General features: G+C 39.8%; 1 protein-coding gene across 3 annotated transcripts; it reads left to right on the forward strand.

The window, feature by feature from the left end:
- The first annotated feature begins 983 nt into the window (after positions 1–983).
- LOC136098250 (DGAT1/2-independent enzyme synthesizing storage lipids-like) lies at positions 984–20,270 on the forward strand. 3 transcript variants are annotated; one of them, XR_010650923.2, is made up of 8 exons: positions 984–1,214; positions 5,777–6,107; positions 8,406–8,570; positions 13,651–13,844; positions 15,939–15,999; positions 17,730–17,869; positions 18,926–19,099; positions 19,929–20,020. XR_010650923.2 is itself a non-coding variant. In XM_065831496.2 (7 exons), exons 2-7 carry the CDS (start codon positions 5,780–5,782, stop codon positions 20,031–20,033), a joined length of 993 nt encoding a protein of 330 aa, XP_065687568.1. In that variant the 5' UTR covers positions 988–1,214; positions 5,777–5,779; the 3' UTR covers positions 20,034–20,270. The 3 variants fall into 3 exon arrangements, 1 of the variants encoding a protein (XP_065687568.1); XR_011737420.1 differs by having other exon boundaries at positions 18,994–19,099; XM_065831496.2 differs by lacking the exon at positions 18,926–19,099 and having other exon boundaries at positions 988–1,214; positions 19,929–20,270.
- The last annotated feature ends 2,290 nt before the right edge of the window (positions 20,271–22,560 follow it).

Below are 22,560 nucleotides of genomic sequence, written 5' to 3' on the forward strand. Positions count from 1 at the left end.
TCCCCATCATCCAGCAAAAGAGAACTGAAAAACAGAAAACACAAATGTGCCTGCCTCAATATGTAAGCAGTATACATGACTCTTTTGGGGTATGACTAGTTTTGGGTATACAAGCAATGGGCATATAAGCAATGCAAGGAAATTCTGTTTCTTACCTCTTCACATATTAGGTTTATCCAGCTCAAACGACAAGTTTTTTGCACTGGGGAAAAATATCCTACTGGCAACACTGGAAAAGCAAATCAGTTGGACAACAGTGCAAATACAGTTATACAAACACACAACTGAACCATCCCCAAAGTCAGATAGGCAGATCATGTAAATGTAAAAGACAACCGGTCAGAAAAGCACGACAGGGAAAGATCCAAAAGAGTTTGTAGCCAGTTCTGGCCAAGTGGGTGTCACCTGGAGCTGAGGTCGCAGCTCAGAGCAGCGCTGCAGTGAGTCCGGTGGCAGCGGCCCCGGTGTCCGGAGCCGCGCCGGGTGTCACTGCAACACCCCTTACTTCTTAGATGGATTTTTGTTTTTCCTTCTATATAGATCCAGGAACCCTACCCAAGCCCCCAGGCCGGTCAGCAGCACTGTCACAGCGCCCACAGCCTCACGGCCAAACCGCGAAGCGTCGGAGGAGCAACCGCGGGCGGGAGCCGGTGCCCTGAGCCCGAGCGGGATGACACTGCGGACCTGCCGGGCGCCTGGGGGAGCTGGAAAAGAGGAACCCCACTTTTTGCAAGTTGGAGCGGACGAGCGGCCGTGAAACTCGCTGTGCAGTACAGCTGGGACTGGCAGCCCTTGGTGCCCCTCCCTCGGTTGCCGGTCCCGCCCGGTAAGTAAGTCCCGCTCTGACTCCGGCCCCGCCCCTGCCCGTCCGCGGGGAACGCGCGCCCCCTGGCGGCCCCCGCTCCTCCCCGGCCGGAAGCGCCGGGCGGTGCGTGCCGGTCGCGGTCCGGGCGGCTCGCGCGCCCCCGGCGGCTCGCAGTTCCCTCTCCCCTCCCGGCCCGGCCCGTCCGCCGCCGCCTTCGTTCTCTCCGCGCCTCCTGCCGCCTCCTCCGCGCCCGCCCGCCGGCCGCACCGTGCCCTCCCGCCGCAGGGAGCCGCCCTAGCCTGGCCGCCCCGCGGGCACCCGGCCTCCGCGGGGGCGGCAGACGGAGAAGTAAAACCAGGCCCCGGCAGGGACACGGGGCTGGACCCGGAGCCGTCGCTGCCACGAGGAGGTGAGCGGTCGCCGCCGGGCGGGCTGGGGAGTCCCGGTCGCGGGAGGTGGCTTCCCTCGGTCAGCACCGCGCCTGCGGCACGACGTTGCGGGACGGGGCACGGGCAGTGGCGGGAGGCGGGGAGGCCGGGGGGTGGGTGTTGTGGGGGTTGCGGGTTATTGCCGGGCTGCGGTTGAGCCCTTCCTGTCAGCAAAGAGAAGCCCGATGCCCCTCCAGCCTCTTGCAGAAGGAACCACCGTCCTGCTGTCACAGGGGCACGAAGCAGCCAGTTGTTGTTTCAAAACCAGGGCACAAGCACCCTCTGACTTCCAGGATCTCTCCAGCTGCAGATGCCATTAGCAGAAGTATCTGGCTCTTCTGCTTTTTTTTTTTTGTGTGTGTGTGTTTGTAGTGACATTGCTAATTCTGGTAGAAAAACTCTCTGTACCTCACAGATGCAGTAGAAAATGGTGTATTCCTGTTGTCAGGGGCATGTTCTACCTGTTGCTCCTCAATGTCTTTCTAGTTTGGAGATGATCACAGAATCAGAATGTGAGGGATTGGAAGGGACCTCGAAAGAGGTCCTGCTGGAGCAGGAACACCTAGATGAGGTTACACAGGAACGTGTCCAGGCGGGTTTTGAATGTCTCCAGAGAAGGAGACTCCACAACCTCCCTGGGCAGCCTGTTCCAGTGCTCTAGCACCCTCACCATGAAGAAGTTTCTTCTCAAACTTAAATGGAACCTCCTGTGTTCCAGTTTATACCCACTGCCCCTTGTCTTATCATTGGTTATCATGTTCTCCTGCTTACACTATTCATATACATGCTGCAATCAGGCTGTGCATGGTTTGCAGCAGTATATGTTGCTTTCCATAATTGTTTTTTCTAGCATGATCAATAGGGCCTCAGTTAACCCCATGTCTACAGACTACAGCTGAAGACCACTGTTGTAGTTAAGGGCTTTTATGGCTCATATGCCAGAAGTCAGTAAAAGGAATTCTATGTTAACCTTGTTTGCACTTCACTGTCAGCATAAAGCCTTAAGCGTAAGCACAAATCAGTGTGCACTGTCATTAGTTGAAGGAGAAATTGCATCTTTTTCATCGAGTGGAAATACATGTAAGCTGCTCTATTAGGAAGTTAAATGAAAAATATTTATTTTGAACTGCACAACAGGAAATGTGTTAGTGGTGCAGGTTAAAATAAGAAGTTCTTATTATTCTCATGTTTTAAAAGGATCCTACCTGTAAGGTGGCTAAGAATAGTACTGCACCCTATTGTAGGTTTTAGATTTGGTTGGTGACAGAGGTCAAAAAACCTCTGGAAAGGAGGGCAAGGATAGTCTCTCTTTGCTTGGATGAGGTCCTAATCAGAGTGACATTGCTGGTGTTTCTAGAAGACAGTGGTGCCTTGTCATGTAATTTTTAGTGATCTGGGCTGGCATAGAGTAGACAGTTATAAAGCTGGAACAGACCAAAATGACGTTATCTGTAATTAGTGTTCTGCTCTTAGTGTATATGAACTATGTTGGATCTTTATTCAAAGTGGAGCATCCTGTGCTTTTTTGATCGTGAAGACAGAATCTGTCTTTCCTTCTGCACTGCCATTGCCTTTGGTCAGGTGTTCAGTGTGACAGTAACATAAACCACACTTGGGCTTGGATACCGAGTATATTTGTGGACACACCACAGGTGAGCAGAACAAATGATGGACTTGTTAAAGGGAAGCAAAATTACAGGAGATAAAGGCCCGGGGGAGGCCTTTATCTGGTGGTTGGTAAGTCAAACATGAGTGAAGATGGCTATCTGCATTTTGGATTACATTAGCAAGGCCATAGCCATTAGATCAAGGAAGTGTTTATGATCCTCTTTTCAGCACTTTTGAGACCACAAGTACAGTTTAGAGCCCCACATTACAAAAAAGATGCTGATGAACTGAAAGGGTTGCAAAGGTGACTTGAGCACGTGGTGTCTGTGGAGAGGCCAAGGGAGCTGTGTGTGTCTCGCCTGGAGATGGCTTAAAGGGGCTCTCACCATGACTCTTAATGGGTGGTTAAAGAGGGGGGAGTTAGATTCTTCTCAGCAAATGGACAGGAGACAACAGGCATGAATTGCAGAAAGGGGAGTTCTAACTAGAACAAGAAAAAATATTTTCACCACAGGCATGGTCGGGCACTAGATTAAGGGCCCAGAGAAGCAATGGGATCTCTCTGCATGGAGACGTTATGGACTGGACTTGGCATGGCCCTGAGCAACCTGATCTAACTCCTTAGTTAGTGAGAGGTTGGACAAGTGCTGTCCAATGAGTCCTTCCAATATGAATTATTCTATGATTCTCTTTAAGATGAGGAAAAACTGTTGTTCAGAGTAGAGTTGACTGTCCCTGAGAGAAGGCAGTACTTTACATGTTGCCTGTGAGGCTGGCAGCAAAGAAGATACCAGATTTTAATTTCTGCTACAGGTTAGTGCGTAGATGTGCAAGTAAACTTACAAAACTGCGATGATTGCATTGGAGGTATTACCTCTAACATTGCAGGTGAAAGGACGAGTAGTATTTTGCAAGGCTGACATGTGCAGACAGGACTTTAAATCTACTTAGTGAGGATTTTGTGTTTGGAGAAAGCCATAAACAATTAAAAATATAGTAGGTGGAAGAGTATAACTTTAAGTAATCTTTAAAGCCTTATAATTAGCTCTGAGTTTTGAAAAATGATTCTGTGCCTTAACCTATGCTCTGTATTTTTCTTTACCTCGTAGGTAGAACCACTAGAGAAGTAGAGGCATAACAATCTGATAAATGCTGTAGTGTTGAGTGCTACTCCTAAAATCCTGCTTGGTCTCACAAGTCGTGTTTCTTGTACTTGCTGTGTGTTCTGGAGTTTGACTCTGGCAACTGGAATGAGAAAGAACTTTCCCTTGCACTCCCACACACTCACTCTCTCCCATCCTTTCCTCCTAACTCACACCCCCAAACACACATGAATGAAATCAGTGAAGTACATATTGCTAAAGCTATGTGCTTATACATCGCTGAAGATAAATCAGCTGCTTGTCACATTGTCCTCAAGAACATACTGAGGAGCAAAATGTTGTAATCCTGAATTGGTGGAACAGGCATGGATCGTCAGAGCAAAGTCCTTGTCATGAGATCAGCTTTCTTGTTAATAGGAGTTATCTCTAGCAATGTGGGTAGAGATGATTTCAAACCAGAAGGAAAAGGAACATCCTTGCTCTATCAGAATAGGAGGAAAAACTGAGACTAGGAAATAAATGAGTTCTGCTCTAGTACAGGTTCAACATCCCATAGCAAATGTGGAGTAAACCAGATCTGCTTCATAATTTTTGTTGTCACTGGAGTTCTGATAGTATTAACGAAGTTGTCTTCTGAATTTCAGCCACTTGTTTCTCACAAAAACAGACCAAGAGTAAAGGAGTGATAGACATATGTCTATCTAGGCATAGGAACTCAGCAATCATACATGCTGTGAATCACGTTTTAATTAGAAAAAACAAAACAAAACAAAACACAACAACCCCAAGTGTAGATTCTTTCAGAAATCACTGTTCTTAGTTTGCTTCCCTCTACGAGTCTAAACTGTGGTTGCAAATTTTTTTTCCTTGGTCCTGAGTAACTGTTAACTTCAAGTCCTGACCAAAACTTTTCTAGACTAAGATAAATTCTTTTCCCCTGAGGTATTATTTATGTTGTGCTAGAACTGTAGCTAAGATAGCTAAGTGTACAGGTTGTCTCATGTTCGTAAGATGAAGTGAATAGTGAATTTTCCCCTAAATCGTGCAAAACTAAGAAAAAGGTGTTGTTGCAGAATTATAAAAGGCCTGAAATATCAGCCCAACCCTGAAACTTCTTAGGAGCTGGCATGGGAGAAGGGCGATTCTTACACGTAAACACAGTAAAGCCAGAGCAGTTAAACCTTTTAGAGGACTTTTTGTGATCTTTTTTCCTCATCCTTTCTCCTGCCTCTCTGAGTTGTGCTCCTGGACTTGGCATTTCAGTCTCTGTGAATGTCCAGGTCTCCAAGAGAGTGAGACTTGCTTATCTGGGACCATCTTCTTCCTGCGTCATCGTGTGCTTGTGGTTACTGGAAGTGTTCAGTGGGTTTTTTATAGCACTGGATTTGGGATTGTGCTGTTTCCTGTTGTAGTAAGTGCTTGGGAGAAGGTTTTGAATGTACTGTGTGTTGTGTAGAACAGTAAAATAGACTAAACAGTACAACTTTCTGAAAATAAAAAATACAGTATAAATTGGTATTGGTAACAGCATAAATGTTCTGGATCTGTGTAAGGTGAACAGTTTTTAATGAGATAAAATCTTCGCCTGAGGTTAAGCTAGAATTATCAACATTTACACTACACAAAAGAAAGGACTGAAAAAATCAAGTAAGAGTTTTGCTGGATGAACCATTATGTTTCTAATAGGTGTTACTGGGATGTGAGGTAAATGGTATGTGGATAAAATGCATCAGAGAGGTTTGTTGTATGATTAAACAGTATAGGCAGGTCTATCTTTTTTGAGGATTTATTAATCTGCCTTTTTTTTTTTTTTTTTTTTTTTTATTAAACAGGAGATGATAGGTGAAAATGAATCCTGTGTTGCTGGACCAATACCTGTGTCCTACTTAAGCTGCCTGACTTACATTCTGAGAGAATGGACTGGTGTGGAGCACATTGAAGATTATCTGAGTTACACAGTCTACCTTTCGTGGGTACTTTTTCCACTCGCAGTAGTTTTTCTACTTCCAGGAGTTATCATAATCCTCTTCTACACTTCCATTCTCCTTCTTCATATTTATAAAAGGAAGAATGAACTAAGGGAAGCTTATTCCAGTGATTTTTGGGCTGGTGCACGGCAAATGGTGGCTACCCTATGGGATGGGCATGGAAGAATATGGCATGGTAAGCAAGATCTGACTTTTCATTAAAAACTGTTGAAGCCCTTATTCCTGGCTCTACCTTTCAGGATTACCAATATATATCTGATTGTTGCTGCTGTTGTATGAAATCTAAAATTCAGGCCAATTTTTTTTTTCAGTTTTATCAATGACTACCAGTGGTACTTCAGTCATTGTAGACTTGGGATAAAAAAAGCCATTCAGATGTATTCGGATGTATAATTTTTTGTCTTATGTTTTTATTCCTTTGTTGCTACAAAATGACATCTTTCATCCAGTTGAATATATGCTTTTCTTTTTTTTTCTTTTTTTTTCTTTTTATAACTACTCCTAGGTTTCCTTATTCCAGGAGAACCTGAAATGATTACTATGTTAAAAATTAGATCAATTAACTGTATTTTTTCAGAGTCAGTATATGAACACTGGAAGTTAAATGCCAGTTCCCTGATAGCTGGTATGTCAGCACATTAGCATAATTTGATTGTGCTTAACCAGTCTTTTACATATAATGCCAAATCATGGCTAAAAAGAGCACTTAGTGTCAGTTTACTTGCTAGTTGCTACTTCAAATTGACTTTAGAGCCTCAGACTGTTACAGAACCCTACTTTTAAAATTTTCTATCTATGCATTTTTGACAACTACTTTCTCTACTAGAATGTCAAAACTAAGGGCTCTGTTCCTTGTCCTTCTACTATTATTTCTTTTATAAAGACAGACTTAATAAATGATTTGGCTTTTCTTTCTAAGGAAATCATAAGCCTCTTTCAGAACCATTCAGTCGAGATGGAGCTAAAGGAGAAAGAGATGTTTAAGAGCAATTTACATAAAGAACAAATCCTTCTTGAAAATCATCTCTATTTGTTCTCTAGTCAAAGAGAAGTGGGTTTTCAAGGCACTGATAACCAGATGGTGCAGCGGCTTTATCAGATAGGCTTTGTAAGACTAAGATGAAACTTTAAAATCTAGGAAAGTACACTAGATCAAAATCAACAGCTATATCAAAGAGCTTGAAATGCTCACTTCACAATAAAAAGCTATTTATTTTTTTTTTTATAAGAAAACCATTTTTAAGGCCTTTGCTCTCTTCATCCTTAGTAACTTTTTCTTTTTATAAGGTCTAACATTTTATTTGCATAGAAGAGATTCTTATCCAGTCCCTCATAGACAGTTGTGACTTTTTTTCTGCCCTGCCAGCTCTTGCATATTCTCTATACGCTTCTCTTGCTAAAGAATGAAAAGTTTTGTGATTTTTTTTTTCCTGCTACTTGATTAGTTAATATGTCATAGAAAGAACTCTTCATCCTGAAATCTCACAGCATCAGGAAAAAATTCCCACAAACAAACCAACAAACCAAAAAACAAAAGACAGTCCTATAACCAAAAAGCCCCAAATGCAAAACTGGTGTGTGAGACCTGTAACTTTACATATATTTTGCAAATGCTAGATGTAGGTATCATTGTGGCTATCATTGGCTGGCCTGATTAACTTTGGAAGAAGTGACAGGGTTTGGGTGATGAGTTTATTTTGTTTGTTTATTTTTTTATAAAAAAGAACACAAGATACTGTAACAATATTGCTCAGTATCAACTGAATATGTTCTAAACTGATGTGTTTTCATATTTTGTGTTAACTAAATATATTCTGCACTGTTAACTTAGTTAGAAACGTAAGTTCAGTAAGAAACTTGAGTGTGTTTATGTGTGTTTCAATTAAACATATAAAGCCCCAAATAGTATTAGTACTTACTGATGGAAAAATGGAGCAGGTATAACTTTGAGAGAAATAACAAAGATAAGCCTCATGCCCTGGAGTAAAAGGAGACATGTAATTGGATGTTGTCCTGTCAAATCTTCTTAAACAGTTACTGGTCGCAATGAACTTAAAGGTAAATAATAGCTTGAAATAGTTGCATTTCACCATTGCTATTCAATCTTTATTTTGATTTCTCTTGAATGATTGATTTAGAACACTTCTGCAGCCTTGAAGACAGTGAACTGAAAAAAAATAAGGAAAAATTGGACAATAGTTCAAGGCAATATGACCAGGTCTTTTGTTTTCAGTTTTTTTTTTTTTTTTGGTTGTTTCTTTAAATGTGTCTCTTTTACTTTAAATGAAAGTTTTATTTCCTGTGAAAGCAACTTAGTAAATGCTGCAAGTTACCTTTTGACTTTTTAGCAGTTACTTTGCTCTTACCACTTCACAATAGATGTGGTTTCAGCGTGCAATTTGCTGTGAGTTAGTTTCTTTGGGATAGAATTGTATCAGGCTTTGACATCTGTTACGCCTTTAACACCTAACAGGTTATGAGCTTCATGGTGCTGGAAACATTCCTGAAGGACCAGGGCTTATTGTGTTTTATCATGGAGCTACTCCTGCTGACTATCTCTATTTCATGGCTAGACTGCTTATACAAGAGAAGAGATACTGCCACGTAGTAGCTGATCATTTTGTCTTTGGAGTACCAGGTAACATACTTTCATTGTAAACAATCAGTTTGAGAACTCTATTTTTTTTTTTTTTTTTAACAGTGTGAATAATAAAAATTGTGCCATGGGAATACAGCTCTAGGAACAGGCATTCAGACAAACTTAAGTGTTGAATTACAGCTGTGTCTAACATGTTCTTTACAAACAAGAACAAGCTTATGAGACTGGCCTGTGCAAGGATGGGTCATACTCCTGCCTGGGCAACACCTTTCAGTGACTCTAAGGTGTTTAGAAACAGAGGAGGAGATCATGAGAGAAACAGTTGTCTCTGTATTAAGCGATAGTGGAGACTTCAGTTAGATGTTGGTGTGTCTTGTGGTGTGTTTTTTTGTAATTATTGTTATTATTAATATAGTCAGAATGAGTGGCATGACGTGATTAAGAAATAAACTTGTTTGGAAGCAATGCCCTTAAAGTTGGCAATATTAGTCTGAGGCGATGTATTTTCATCTCCTACCCAGCTGAGTATGGTAGGCAGTGGAACCTCTGCTGAAGAAGACTGTTCCAAGTAGAGTCTTTTTTGGATGAAACCTGTAGAAGAATCCAACAAGTTTGCATGAAACATGAGGTGAAGCATGAAGAAAATGAAAAATATGTTTAGTGCAGGATTTTTGCTGATTGATGAAATTAATTACATGAGGGATTTTTTGTGTGTGTGTGAAATACAACAGTGCCCAATTCTTTTCTCAAGTTCAATTTGTGACTAAAAACTTTGGAATTCATTTTGTGAATTTATAGGAATGTTCTGTAGTGTACTGATGCTTTTAGTGGAAACAATTCTTATCAGAAAACTGTCCTTTTGCCAATATGGTTTTATTTCAGCATTAATCCCTGAAAATTGAACTTTTGTATACTGATAACAGCATGGCTTTGCCTCTGCAACTGCTTTTACCGACAGACTTGGGTTTGTCAGTTGATTATAAAATATTTTGCATATAGCTGATTAACATAACCCATTTTGTACTTTAGATTTCATTCTGTATTATATCTCTTAATACTTATGCACAGTTGTTTATAAAATGGAAGATCATTATGTTTTTCTCCATTTCTACTTTAAAATAAGGTTCTAAGTATTAATATACTTTTGAGTCCTCCAAGTATCTTTTAGTAGCATTGCAGAAACATCTGACTGAATGGCTAGTCTTGAAGAACTGGGTTCAGCAGTAGGGCATCTCGCTAACAGCTGGTTTCTACAGACATTCCTTGGGGACTGATACTGGGACCAGCACTGCTTAAGGTTTATATTGCACACCTGGATGAGGGTTGGAGTGTGCTCACAGGAAGTTTGCTGATGATACCAAACTGGGGGAGCAGTTGATAGACTGAAGGTTAGAGCTGGTATTTAGGGCGCCTTCACAGAAATGATCTGGCAGAAACATCACGAAGGTCAGCAGATGTGAAGTTGTGCATCTGCGATGGAGCAATCCCATGTGACAGTACTCTGGGTAGAAAATGGCTCTGCAGGAAAGGACTTGGGCATTCTAGTGGACAAAAAGTTGAACAAGAGTCAGCAGCATGTCCATGCAGCAAAGAAGGTGAACTGTAGTTTAAAAAAAGCTGAGCTTTTTCTAGCATGAGTGTAGCCAGCAGGTTGAGTGAAGAAGCTTTTTTTTCCCTTGGCTTGGCATCTGTGCAAGCACATCTCGCAATGTGGTATCCAGTTTTGGATTCTCCAGTACAAGACAGACATTGACAAACTAGAACATGTGATGATGGGGGGATGGAGCACACCATGTGTGAGGAGAGCTTGAGAGAATTGTGTTTGTTTGGTCTGTACCCGATAAGTGAGGGGAAGAGATTACTTCAGTGACCTAACAGGAGGGTGCAGAGAAGAGGGAGTCAGATGCTTCTCACAGGTACAGAGTGACAGAGTGAGAAGGAATCAAGATAAGTTGCGACACAGGAAATTTTGATTAGATGTGTGGAAAGGTATTTTACCATTAAGGTGATTAGACATCTGAACAGATTGTCTAGACAAGTTGGGGAGTCTCCATCGCTGGAGACTTTCAAAACTCCGCTGGGTGGAGGCCCTGAGCAGCCTGATCTAGTTGGATCCGCTTTGAGTGGGAGGCTGAACTAGAATGGTCTTCAGAGATCCCTTCCAAACTACATAATTCTCTGGTTCTGTGAGTGAATTAAGGCTATTTAGGGAAGGGAAGCCCAAAGAGCCCAGATACTGTTCTAGATTGTGTTTCAAAATCTGCACAATAATCTATGACTGGCAACCCAGATAGATGCTGCTTCTCTTGTGAATCAAACTAGAAAGACTGCTGTGATTTTATCGTAGTGATAAGACTGCCTGATCTTGATTAAGTCTTCAGATTAAATTGGATGCCTTTTCAGAAGATATTTTTAGGTAACCAAAAGTTATGCTTAGTGCAGGAGAAATTGGGAGGTGGGTTTGGAGAGTCCGTAGGCTGTTAGACACGCTTTGGTTAGACGATTTAGTGATCCGTCTGTTTTTATGATTGTTGAATCTACAGCGAGTAGCTGCGAGGAACAGCTTGTCCCATGAATCTGAATTTCAGGTCCATGCAAGTATGCTGTTGACAATACACTTTGCATTGCACACTACTGTCCTGAATTAATGGCAATTAACTGGAATGTGTTTGTAAAATGTTCCTGTGCTTCCTATGGGATGCATGAGACTGCAAGGAGTTGAACATACCTTTGTCTACTGCTTAGTTTTCAAGCACCGATATGGACACGATATTGTGGAAAATAGGAGAAGAGTGTGCTGGGGCAAAGGCCAGAGTCCAGGTTGGACTGTGGAATAAAATCAGTTTTGGGCTTCATGGTATTTTGAAAAGTTAGCATCCTTTAATGCTCTGGAAGACTGAGAAACTCTGTTTAGATAATTTGAGAGTTTTGTTGTTTAAAGTGGAAAAATAGATTCTTGGTTCCTTTCGTGCAGCCGCCAGGTATTACCCTGGTGTTTCTTCTGACTCCATGATGACCTTTTCCTTGGGCACAGAGTTGCCTGACTGTCCCTTCAGGGCCACTGCACTAGGTCCTGTCTCTCTGCTGCTCTAATGGAACCAGGCTCTTCTCTGCTACTGGAGCAGAGATATTGATAGTAATGTATGATCTGCTGCCTGGGCTATGGTGTACAGAACATAAGGTTTATACTAAAAGTCAAGAGGGGAAATACAGCTGAAAAATTTTGTGAAGACTTGAAACCCCACCCCACAATTATTCTACAAATTTTTGCCTGTATTCTGTCTGTATTCTGTTCTTTTTTTCTGACCTCTGAATGGGACAGACTCATGGTGTTACTCTACCACACACGCCCTGCCTCCCCTTCCCTTTCACCAGCATGTCCAATGCAGAAAGGAAAACTCTCTTCACAGCTTCTGCTTCCTTGGAGTCTCTTTTCCTGTTCAGCTCAGCCCTTCTTGTGACCAATTTGTCTCTCTCCTGAACTCACTGACAGAAAGGGCTTAGAGACAGGCAGCTTCCTACCCACCAGCTACATTTCAGAAAGGTTTAATTAGTTTGGGAGTGTAAAACTTTGTAAAGACCAGCTCTTCAAGATCCCCCCTGACAAAACAAACAAACAAACAAAAAACAACAACAAAAAAAAACCCAAACCAAAACAACGAAAAAAACACCACAGAGAAATAAAATTGCTTTAGGGAAACTCTATTTTAGGTGTCCTCTGTGCACATGCTACCAGATGAAGAATGTGAGTGTCACTTGCAGCCTGTGAGACAGGCACAGCAGAATCTGAAACAGGTGTAACACAGCTTGTGTTCTGTTGTCATGTTTACAAACAGATCCAGATTGTGTATAGATATAAATCATGAATAATTACACTCCCACCAACTACAATGGCTAGTTAGAGATCAGAGTTTAGTTAAGATTAAACTAATGATATGCTGGCTTGTGCCCTCCTTCTCAAGCCCTTAGTTTATGTGGACTGTAAGAGAAGACATATCTCTGTCATCTTAACTGTGTTTGGACTCTTCTTCAGTATGTGTGTGTATATATAACAAATGTGTATTCATAGTAACAACTATTCATTTTTTAACCTCAGGTTAACATATGAAGATCTGTTATTGAGGGGCAAACTTGACTAGAACAGTTCTGTGTCCTTTTTTATGGCTGATAAAGTTGTTTGCCTCAGTGGGAAACTTCAAGAAAGAGAAGTAATCTTTGCCATACTGCTCAGTCATCTGAAGTTCCCATTTTGGTATGCAGTACTCATAAATACTATATAAATCTGAAATTTATCAGACCAAGTGAACATGATTGATATCCTGCAAACACAGCTTTATGCTAGTTATGTTCTTTCACATTAGACTAGTTGTATAAATTGATTTGGTATGTGTCCATTTGATACTTGTAAGCAAATTTTTGATATTCTGCTGTTTCTTGAAGAGCAGGGTCAGTATGACATTTCAAATTTGAGATGACATGAGGATTTCATGTAACTTTACAGTTTAAAACTTCAGGAAATGAAAAATCTTAAGCCTAAGATGAATAAACCCAATCCAGGCTTGCCAGGTGCCTCTTTGTGTGAAAGGCCATTCGGTTACTCACAGGCTGAACTGGGGAGTTGATTCGTGCAGTGATCTGCATCACAGAGAATTCTGCATTTTCCTTGCCATTCTCCTTCCTGTGCAGACTGCTCTTTGTTTGCCAAAGTTAACGAAACAAAAAAACCCAACAATTCGCTGGTATTTTCTCTTGTTGCACTTTATTAGGACTGTACTGCATTTGAAAAGTAGAGCTTGGGCAAGGAGATGGTGCCCTGGGGCTGACTTAACAACTCCTTTGAAGGGACACAGGAAAGGTGGCACAGAGTGCTTGCTGTTTTTTTCCATTCAGTCCTGATTATGAGATAGCACATGACTTTACTATGACAAAAAGCCACTGAAAACCCTAAACTTTCAACTTCTTAGACCAGAATTTATGAGCAGCTCTTAATACTCCAGTCCCTCTGGAAGCATCTTTGATTTGGGCTTACAGGTTATTAGGCAAGTAAGTTTTAGCCATTATGTTCTGTGTGGGTAGTATGAATTAGCACTTTCTGAATTATTATTATCTTACCCTACAGGTTTTAAAATATTACTTGATGCACATGGAGTTATGCATGGACCAAAGGAAGAATGTGTCAGTGCTCTGAAGAAGGGCTGTCTGTTAGCCATTGCCCCAGGTGGAGTTCGGGAAGCACTCTTTAGTGATGAAACGTATAATATTGTCTGGGGTAATCGAAAGGGCTTTGCTCAGGTGGCCATTGATGCAAAAGTGGTAAGTTTGACAAGACCCCAGAAGAAAAGCAAAGAATGCTAACTTATTAGTACTTTCTTCCAGGGAAAGGTTTTTTGATTATCCTGTATTTGGTGTTACATTGCTGAGTATCGTAAGTATGGTCTACTTGCTCTTATAACTACATTTTGGAGTCAGCTAGGAATAGTGTTGTCAGGAAATCCACAGTTTAAAAGAATGGGAGATGAATTCCAGAGCTACATCAGAAGCTTGTACTGTTTTACACCTACCTGGTCAAGGTCGTGATGGCTCAACCTCTGACCAGAATGGTTGGGAAGCTGCCATACATCAACATTTCTGTTTCCCCTGTCACTGAAATATACTGTGCGTGAGCACGGTATAGACTCACTGGCACTATGTAATGTATTGGCATTTTTGTGATAGTGAGGGGTATCTAGGGCATACAGTAGCAACAGTAGATGCTGTTCAATAGTGTGAATTGTTTCTCTTCAGTTTTAATATATAGCATTGTACTTGGTCAGCAGGCAGATAATTATTCATATGGGACTGTCCATGAAAGGTGCATAGGTGTATGATATGTTTAAATTGGACCTGCTTTCAAAGTCCCTCTTATTCTATATTTGCACTTGAAAGATGTGTGCATATGTCTCTAGGTCTACATAAACCTAATTTGAAAGTAAGTCTCACACCAAGAGTTTTATATTCAGGTATTTGTCTCAGAGAGACTAGTTAAATTTCTGGAATTTATGCAAAAATAGAATACTTTTAAGACCCAATTTGAAGTGTGTGTCACTTTTCTCAGGAGGAAATAACACAGTTTAAATAGGATATTTTCAACAGATTTAGATTTTACTAACGTATTGTAATAGCATATGAAAAGCCATACTTGGGATTCAACTATGGTTGTACTACTTATATTTATTTTATTGAATATATGTGAAGTTCCCTTTATGCACCTATGAAGATCTTGCAGATCCTTTCCCCCAAAAGACTCTTGAAAGATGCAGTAGAATAGGAATAATGATGGAGAAAAGGGAAAGTGGGGAAAATATCTTTATATAAATTAAAGATGAACTTTAAGTCACCTTTAATCATAAGCATGGAAAGAAAAAGACATCTAAAATATCAGAAAAATATGTCGAAGCTTCTTGAGGTTGTCTCATTTCAGCAGTTTGTTTGGCAGAATATTTGTCAAATAAACCAACTTAATACATGCAAAAATCTCTACCTGTGTGTCCAAAGTAAAATGTTACAAATAAGATGATTCTAGACTAAATAAATTTGTTATCATTCAGTTTGGGCAGCTGCAGTTCTTTGTATTCTCTATAGTTGCATTGGATTATTTACAGACTTTTTTTGGTTTTTTTCCTAAAAAACAACCTGATACCTGTCTGAAAAGTTTCACTTAATAGCTCTTCTCCATGGTTGTTTAAAAATTTTGAAAGAATCTGAATGCTTGAAAATCCCATAGAGAGTGCTGTATTTCTGATGATGCTGTGTACAGTGAGTACATACTATAAAATGACATTAAAAAAACCTTAATGTAGTAAGTAGTTGACCTCCTCCCAGTTCTTGTAAATCTTGACAGCTGTTTGCAAGTTCAGAAACAGCAATAAAACTGTGAAATATTAACACCATTCCAAATATTCATCAGCAGAAATGAATGATATGTTTATTGAATATGACACATCGTGTGAAGCAATGCAGTTGGCGTAGCAGGGATGTATCAGATGAGTTTAAGGTCCCAATCCCATGAATTCTTCCCTGGGAGCTTCACTGCAAATTAGGCAAGAGGTTAAACCACTTAGGTCACAAATGTGCAAACCCTGCTAGACAAGGGGAGGCCAAATGCTCTATAGGTTCTGAAATCCTGCACTGCTTTGGAAAAATGTATTTGCTGAAACAGTGACTCACTGAAATGTCATGGTGTTCTCCAACCTGAAACCTCATGGCAGAAGGTGGCAGAAGAACTTATGAATCCTTGTTTTGCTCTCTATATGTCCTTGTCTGACAAACACTTCTGAAAGCAGTTTGCTTGTTTGGTTTAAGTGAGGTACAAGTTTTTTAGATAGTGCTATCTTCATTACATTCTTAATTTTTTTTTTTCCCTCCTAGCCCATCATTCCTATGTTTACACAAAATGTTCGAGAAGGCATTAGGACATTAGGAGGAATAAGTAAGATATTTTCTATTTTTTTGTAGTTTATTTTTCCATATGTGTTTAGCCTATCTATCTGTGTAGAAATAATCCCCACATAAATTCGAGATTTGTCATAGCCTTGTTTCTGGAGGTTTACTCTCCAGTAGAGTTCAGAGATGTTATTAGGATTTAATATCAGCATTAGATGTGGTATTGGCTCATCAAAGTTACTCTCCACACAACAAAGTGTCTTCACAGAAGCAGTAGAAGAAAGGAAAAAGGAGCCAGAAAAAGGCAAATAGATTTACTGTTTTTCTCTGCTTATTCTGCTAGGCCAGCTCTGGGTTTTCTGCAGTCTATTAAGAACCAAAATGAACAGAGGTTTACAACTGACATGTAATTTCTCTAAATGTCTTCCTAAAGCTCTGATCTTACACCTCTACCTGTACTTGAACCTCGAGTAGTTTGAAATATATTTAATCTGTGGTTGGTTTACTCTCTTTCCTCATCTTTTTGGGACTTCCAGCCAGCACATGAATAGATGGGTGTAGATCTGCTGGTGTTAACCCCCTTTTTTTATATTCTTCAACTTGCCATCTAGCAGAAAGAGCCTAAAGAATCTCCTCCATGCCACATGTTGTGCCTCAAGTATGGCATCATCATCTTCATCAGAGGACTGCAGGGGAAAATGGTTCTGTTTCTCTCCCCTTCTAGTTGAAACCTATGTATTGCGTGGAGAAAACCAAGGCATCAGATGCAGACATGCAGAATAATTCAGGTTTTCAGGTTGTACAAATAATTTTCAGGTTGTACAAAAATAAACTGCAATTAATTGTTGCTGTGTTCAGGAGAATCTTCCCAAACAGGCAGAAATTTAAGCCCAAATCATTCATATTACTTGTATTTTACAGCAGAGGTGCAAGAGGAATTTTATTCTGTTGATTGCTGGAGGTGTTACTTCAGTTTCAATAGTTTTGGAATATTCTTTGTTCTTATAGTTTGTGTACAGAAAATTCCACACCTTGGTCAGTGAAGTTTTTGTTATGCCAACACCTCAGTTAAAAGAATTTCTTGTGTAAAATTGAGAGAGAGAATATGAGCACCCATTCTGCAAGGAATCTGTCCTGGGTGCATTTGGGTGAGATGCTTAGAAGGTGGCACATGTGGAAGATGATGTGTCCTCTTGGAGCTGATTGGAATACCTTCTTTCTCTCTTTTATATTGTTTTGCTGCAACCAGTGTGTGATCGGAAAGAGCAATTCAGTGTTATAGCATGACTATCCTTTAGGCAGATAAGACTATTTCTGATCCTCTAACCCTCAGCAGGACCGAACAGAACAGTCTTCCAATATTAGTGTCTTATGCTATGTAAAGTGAGCCAAACTGTAACCTGTATTGTGTAGCACTCCCTTCCTCTTCAGAGATGCAGCTACTAGGTTTTTCTCCTCTTCTTCCTTCTCTTTGCAACTGCTCTTTGGAGGAGAGATTTCACACCAAGTTAGGGTGGAAACAAGTCTGACGTTAGTGTTAATGCAGCTTTTAGGAAATGAAAGTCAAGGCACTTGAGATGACACCTTGTTTGAGAATCTGGGTCAGGGGATGGATTAATTGCAAAGCCAGTTTCAGTTTTAAGACATACTGGGAAAAAAAACCCAACAAACCAACTTCACAGAATAATCTCAGTCTCTCTTTTTTTTTTTTTTCCCCCTCCTTCACATCACCCTTTCTCCTGCTTTCCCCCTTTCTCCTAATTTTTTTCACATTAGAAATATTTAGGTCACTGTATGAATATACGAGATTGCCAATAGTTCCTTTCTATGGTGGGTTTCCAGTCAAGCTTCGTACATTTATCGGAGAACCCATTCCATATGAACCAAATATAACTGCTGAGGAACTAACTGCGAAGGTAAGATAGATATGCATATATATATTTAAAACATTGACTGTTCTGATAGAAGGCACTGGAATATTGTCAAGTGATTTCTGTCTTGGAGCTAGTTATAGAAGTTGGTGGAATCATGGTAAGCTTTGGACTTGCTTAACTCTGAATGCCCTTCTTAATTGCTATTTTTTTATTACTACACCTTGCAGATGTTCTGGGCCTTTAAAAGTCACTACTGTGGCCTTTATTTGCTTTGACAAACAACTTGCTTTAGGGACTCAAGAAGTTCAGTCAGATAAGACTGCTCTGGTTTGATAAACTCATAAGCACTTCACCCAGAAGAAGCGTTCTCTTTCTTGATCTTTTCAGAAAGATACTAATGAGGACTTTCAAATATAGCAAATCTGTGTTCACAAACTGTTGAAATTCCATACAATAAAAAAAATTAAGGTAAATCATCTTGCTGCTTTTTATAGTGTGTATTTATTTCTATTTCCTCCAACTTCTCACCCAACAAATTAAGTTTTGAATGTTCCTGTAGTTCGAATTCAGGTGGTTTATAGAAAGGGCTGTTGGGTCCTCATGTTCATTCAGTTTATTAATAGGTTTCACAGTGTAGAGAGAAACGGTAAAGTGATGGAGCAGTCAGATGGAGAGGGCTGAAAAGGGCATGTTTGAAAGCTCTGCAGATGGTCACTTTTAGCACTCTGAAAACTTCATTTGAGAGAGATTTTTCTCTTTGACCATGTAGGTGTCAACTGAGTTGTCTTTCCTCATCTGTTTACCCTCTGATTAGATCTATGCAAAATGATGTCTTAAAATGCTTATCTACATCATTTTATTCCCTGGTTGTGGAAGACTGATTGTTTCTTTTGGGGGTTCAGTCTGACAAGGCTTCAGAACTGGTGGATTTCAGGAGAGAATGTGTGTTCAAATGATTTCATACATTCTTTGGCATCTTACATTTGTGCCAACCTTCACTTGCTTCTAACTGAAGTGCAAGTTGTGCTAGATAAGGCCTCTGGAATGTGCATGCCCTAGAATCCTAGTTAGTTACAGTGATTTTAATTCATGTTTCAGGCTATGGCACAGTATGCATTTTCCTATTACCTATAGAAAAAATGAAGCTCACAGTTTTCACCTGATAGAAATTTTAGATCTGCAGAGACACCTAGGACCAGATCTATGAAGAGATGTGGGCAGGAACCTTCCTCTCCCAGGACTTAACAGTTAATCACATATTTCATACAAGAGGTGAGAGCTTGTACCAAGAATCAGTTTTCCCCTTGCTGACCACTGATTTACAAAGGCAGAGGTTGGTTACAAAGGCAGTTCTGCCCCTGGCCTTAAGAATTTGGTCATCTGTGCTTCTGTAGGCAGCATAGGAAGGTTAAGGCATGTCCTCGTCATAGCTTTTGCATATTGCCCTGGTTTTGAATGTTGCCTGTTGAGTTTTTATATAAGAATGGCTGCTCTTAATTCTTGGCCTGCTGCATGTTTGAGTGAAAGTGAATGCTGCTGCCACATGCTGTATTTTAGGTGTGATCTAAGCGTGCTCTACAGGACCTGCTCCTTTAGGGGACTCTGCTGCAGGGATAGTTACTGTGCACAAGCCGAATGCGCTGAGACACATTCATGTTTCTAGGGCTGCTTCTGAGTGTGTGTAGGAGCAAAGTTCTTGCATACTGGAAGAGCGTTACTTACGCAAACCTGGGCCCAGGCAGAAGTTTCTGAGTTGGAGTAGAGCGTGCTGGCACTGGCATGATTTATAGATCCAGGTCTCTTCATTTATTTACTGTATTGTCCTTTTACTTTTGTAAAAGTGATACTTTTCTGTATCACTAACAGAGCTTGTGAACACAGCTTCCAGAGATAAAAGGTACTATTAATGGTTTGTTAGTCTCTTTCTTGACAGTGGTCCCCCAAGCACATCCTGTGGGTTTAAATACGGAAAAATAGTGTTTTGAGCTTGCAGTAATTCTGCGACTTTTAAAAGGATAAAAAGCAGTCTAGGAATTTTGTTGACGTATGAACAATATAAAGAGGACTTAATCTGACCAAAAACTTTTCTCCTTCCTTACAGACAAAAGCAGCACTCCAAGCTCTAATAGAAAAACATCAGAAAATACCAGGAAATATATTTAGAGCTTTAATGGAAAGATTTCAGAAACAAAGGAAAGAAGATTAAGGTCTTCTGAAGAAACTACTGTTTAGTTACAATTCTCTTAAAGTCATATTTGTGACTTGTCCATTCTTCTAATAATAGGCTTTGAATACTGTCCTAATGATATTACTGTATAACTTAAAATATAAGACACTTTCCCTCACCCTTCCCCCTGTCCAGTATCAAGCTCAGGAACCCAAACTTAAATAATTTATAATGGTACAAAGCTTAGTTTTTGATAAATGCATTCCTACCTTGAAAGTGGTTTTTGTTTTGTGGTTTTTTTGTTTCTTTTGGGGTTTTTTAAAGTGACACTGCAAGTCTTTGTGTACATGATCTCTTCTTTTTGTTTTTTTGGTTTTTTTTTGTTCCTCCCACCCCATGGTTGCTTTAATATGAATGTCAGACCTGCTGTAGAGCTAGAGTCTTACTGCCTTGATCGTCATCACTGGAACTAGTTTTGCAGGCCAGATTCCAGATTAACGTCATACAGGATTTATGAAAACTTTCTTTAGATTGTTACTCTTGTGCTGCTGGAAAACAGCCAGCCTTCTGGGACCTGCAGAACCTGTAGCTATGCCTGCAAAACCTGTGGTGGAAAGTGTTTAGTTTTACTGGGTGAGCTCAGAAAGAGGTTGAAGGAGCGAAAATTGATTAGAGAACTGCAATGAACTAAGGAAATTTGTTATGGAAACCATTCTGATGCAGTGGGTGTGAACTCTACAGCACAGCTGTTCTTCCAAGCTGAGCCATTTTGGATATCTGCCCTTGAGCAGAGTCTTGTCCCATATACTTCTCAGTGAATCTGCAAATTCTCCTTTGACAGAATGAGCCAAGCATTTACATTTTAAGAAGTGGAAATGAGAGTACTGTTTAGTAACATGAGCTCATAAAGCTTTATTTTGAAGGGGAGGAAAAAATGAGTACAACGCTCCTTTAAAAAACCATAGTTCCTTTGAAAAAAAGGATAGACATTCCCACATACCTTTTAAATCTACTATATATGTAAACTGTTAAATGTCCATATTCCTCAAACTTAGTTATTTATGTAACTTACTAAATTGGGGTTGAGACAGAAATCCCATATACTTTCCTGAAGTGAAAACAATTGAATGATCAGGAAAGAGTTGCAGGATTAGGCTTTTGTGCAATTACAGTAAATTATAGTATTATATTTTTTTCTAAAGTTAAGCCTATGCTTTTATTGTCCAAATAGGAAATATTTCTTCTGATTGTCAGCAAGTTTAATCTACAGTTCTTAAGCTAACATCTGGGAGCTCTTTAGTTTTGGGATGAGGACAGATTCCTTAAGGAAAGGCAAAAAGAGGTTTTTGCTGTATTACATGCTCTCCTTTCACTGTTGTGGGGATTTGGCCTTTTCTTAAAAACAAACAAATAAACAACCCACAACAATGAAAAATCACCAACTTTTGAAAGGGCAGCTATATTCACTTTAACATCCATTCCTTCCACCATTTAAGCACATGCTTTGTTTTATATCCTTTTAAGTGTAAATTAGTGTAATTACATAAGTGCATGTGGGTGACACCCTGTGTTAGAAAATTATCGCTTTATGGGAAAGAGTCTATAAATTATGGTTTACAAAAAGCAAAAAGTTTACTTATTTTATGGTGTTATATCAAAAGCATTTTATGTGGTGTTGAATTATATTTTTTAAAGTTGGGAAAGAACCATGTTACATAAAAGCAAATGCTTATTCTGAAGTTTTTTAAATAACTTGGGTTTTATTTGAAGGCAAGATTGGCTTCTTTTTAATTTATTGGAATATTTTTGAAAAATATTATGTTAACACAGTATGTCATTAAAAGTGATAATGCCAAATTCCTACAGCAGATTATAACTTAAGTATGACTTTGTTTTTACTGTCCATCTTGAGGATGATGTACCTCAGTCTATATTGTGAAATTCTCAAAGGCAACTCAACATATTTTGTGTTGAGGTTGCATATATGTAAAAGAAAACTCAGTCTAAAAGGTTATGTTATACATGAAGAGACTTTTGTGATCTGAGATATTGTAAAATTATTTTACTAAGTATGTGGGCTGTTTGATGCAGTTTTGTCCCTTTAAGTATTCAAAGATTAGTATAAAAAATGAAAGGCAGTATTGGTACTCTTTAAATCTTCATTTTTGTATAGACCTTTCATATTTATTTCTATATATAAACTTATGTGTAGAAGACACCTTTCAAATAAAATTGACAACTGGAACAGGCTTCTGAAGTTTTGTGTTGTGTTTGAACTAAACAAAATTATCCATGGCCTGCCCTGCTGAACCCTCAGTGGTTTTGAGCAGCATGTAATAACCCTGAGAAGCTCTTCTTGCCCAGTGTCTGAATGAGGGGTGAAAGGATCAAAGTCCCAGAAGGAATGAACTGAAGGAAAAATAATTCAGACAACAGTGGAATAAAGGACAAAAGTCACCTAAGCAAGAAGGTCCAACTTTTAATAGTTGTAATCAGTGCTGCAGGAAGCCTTAACAGGCAATGCAGTAACACTGCAGTTACATCTAAGATCCCGCAACAGAAAATA

Source organism: Patagioenas fasciata, chromosome 2 (genome assembly GCF_037038585.1).
Source record: "Patagioenas fasciata isolate bPatFas1 chromosome 2, bPatFas1.hap1, whole genome shotgun sequence".
Lineage (NCBI taxonomy): Eukaryota > Metazoa > Chordata > Aves > Columbiformes > Columbidae > Patagioenas > Patagioenas fasciata.

Coding starts and splice junctions, on each gene's coding strand:
- LOC136098250 (XM_065831496.2), top strand. CDS start 5,780: ATGATAGGTGAAAATGAATCCTGTGTTGCTGGACCAATACCTGTGTCC. Junction 6,108..8,405: donor GCATGGAAGAATATGGCATG/GTAAGCAAGATC, acceptor AACACCTAACAG/GTTATGAGCTTCATGGTGCT. Junction 13,845..15,938: donor TGGCCATTGATGCAAAAGTG/GTAAGTTTGACA, acceptor TTTCCCTCCTAG/CCCATCATTCCTATGTTTAC.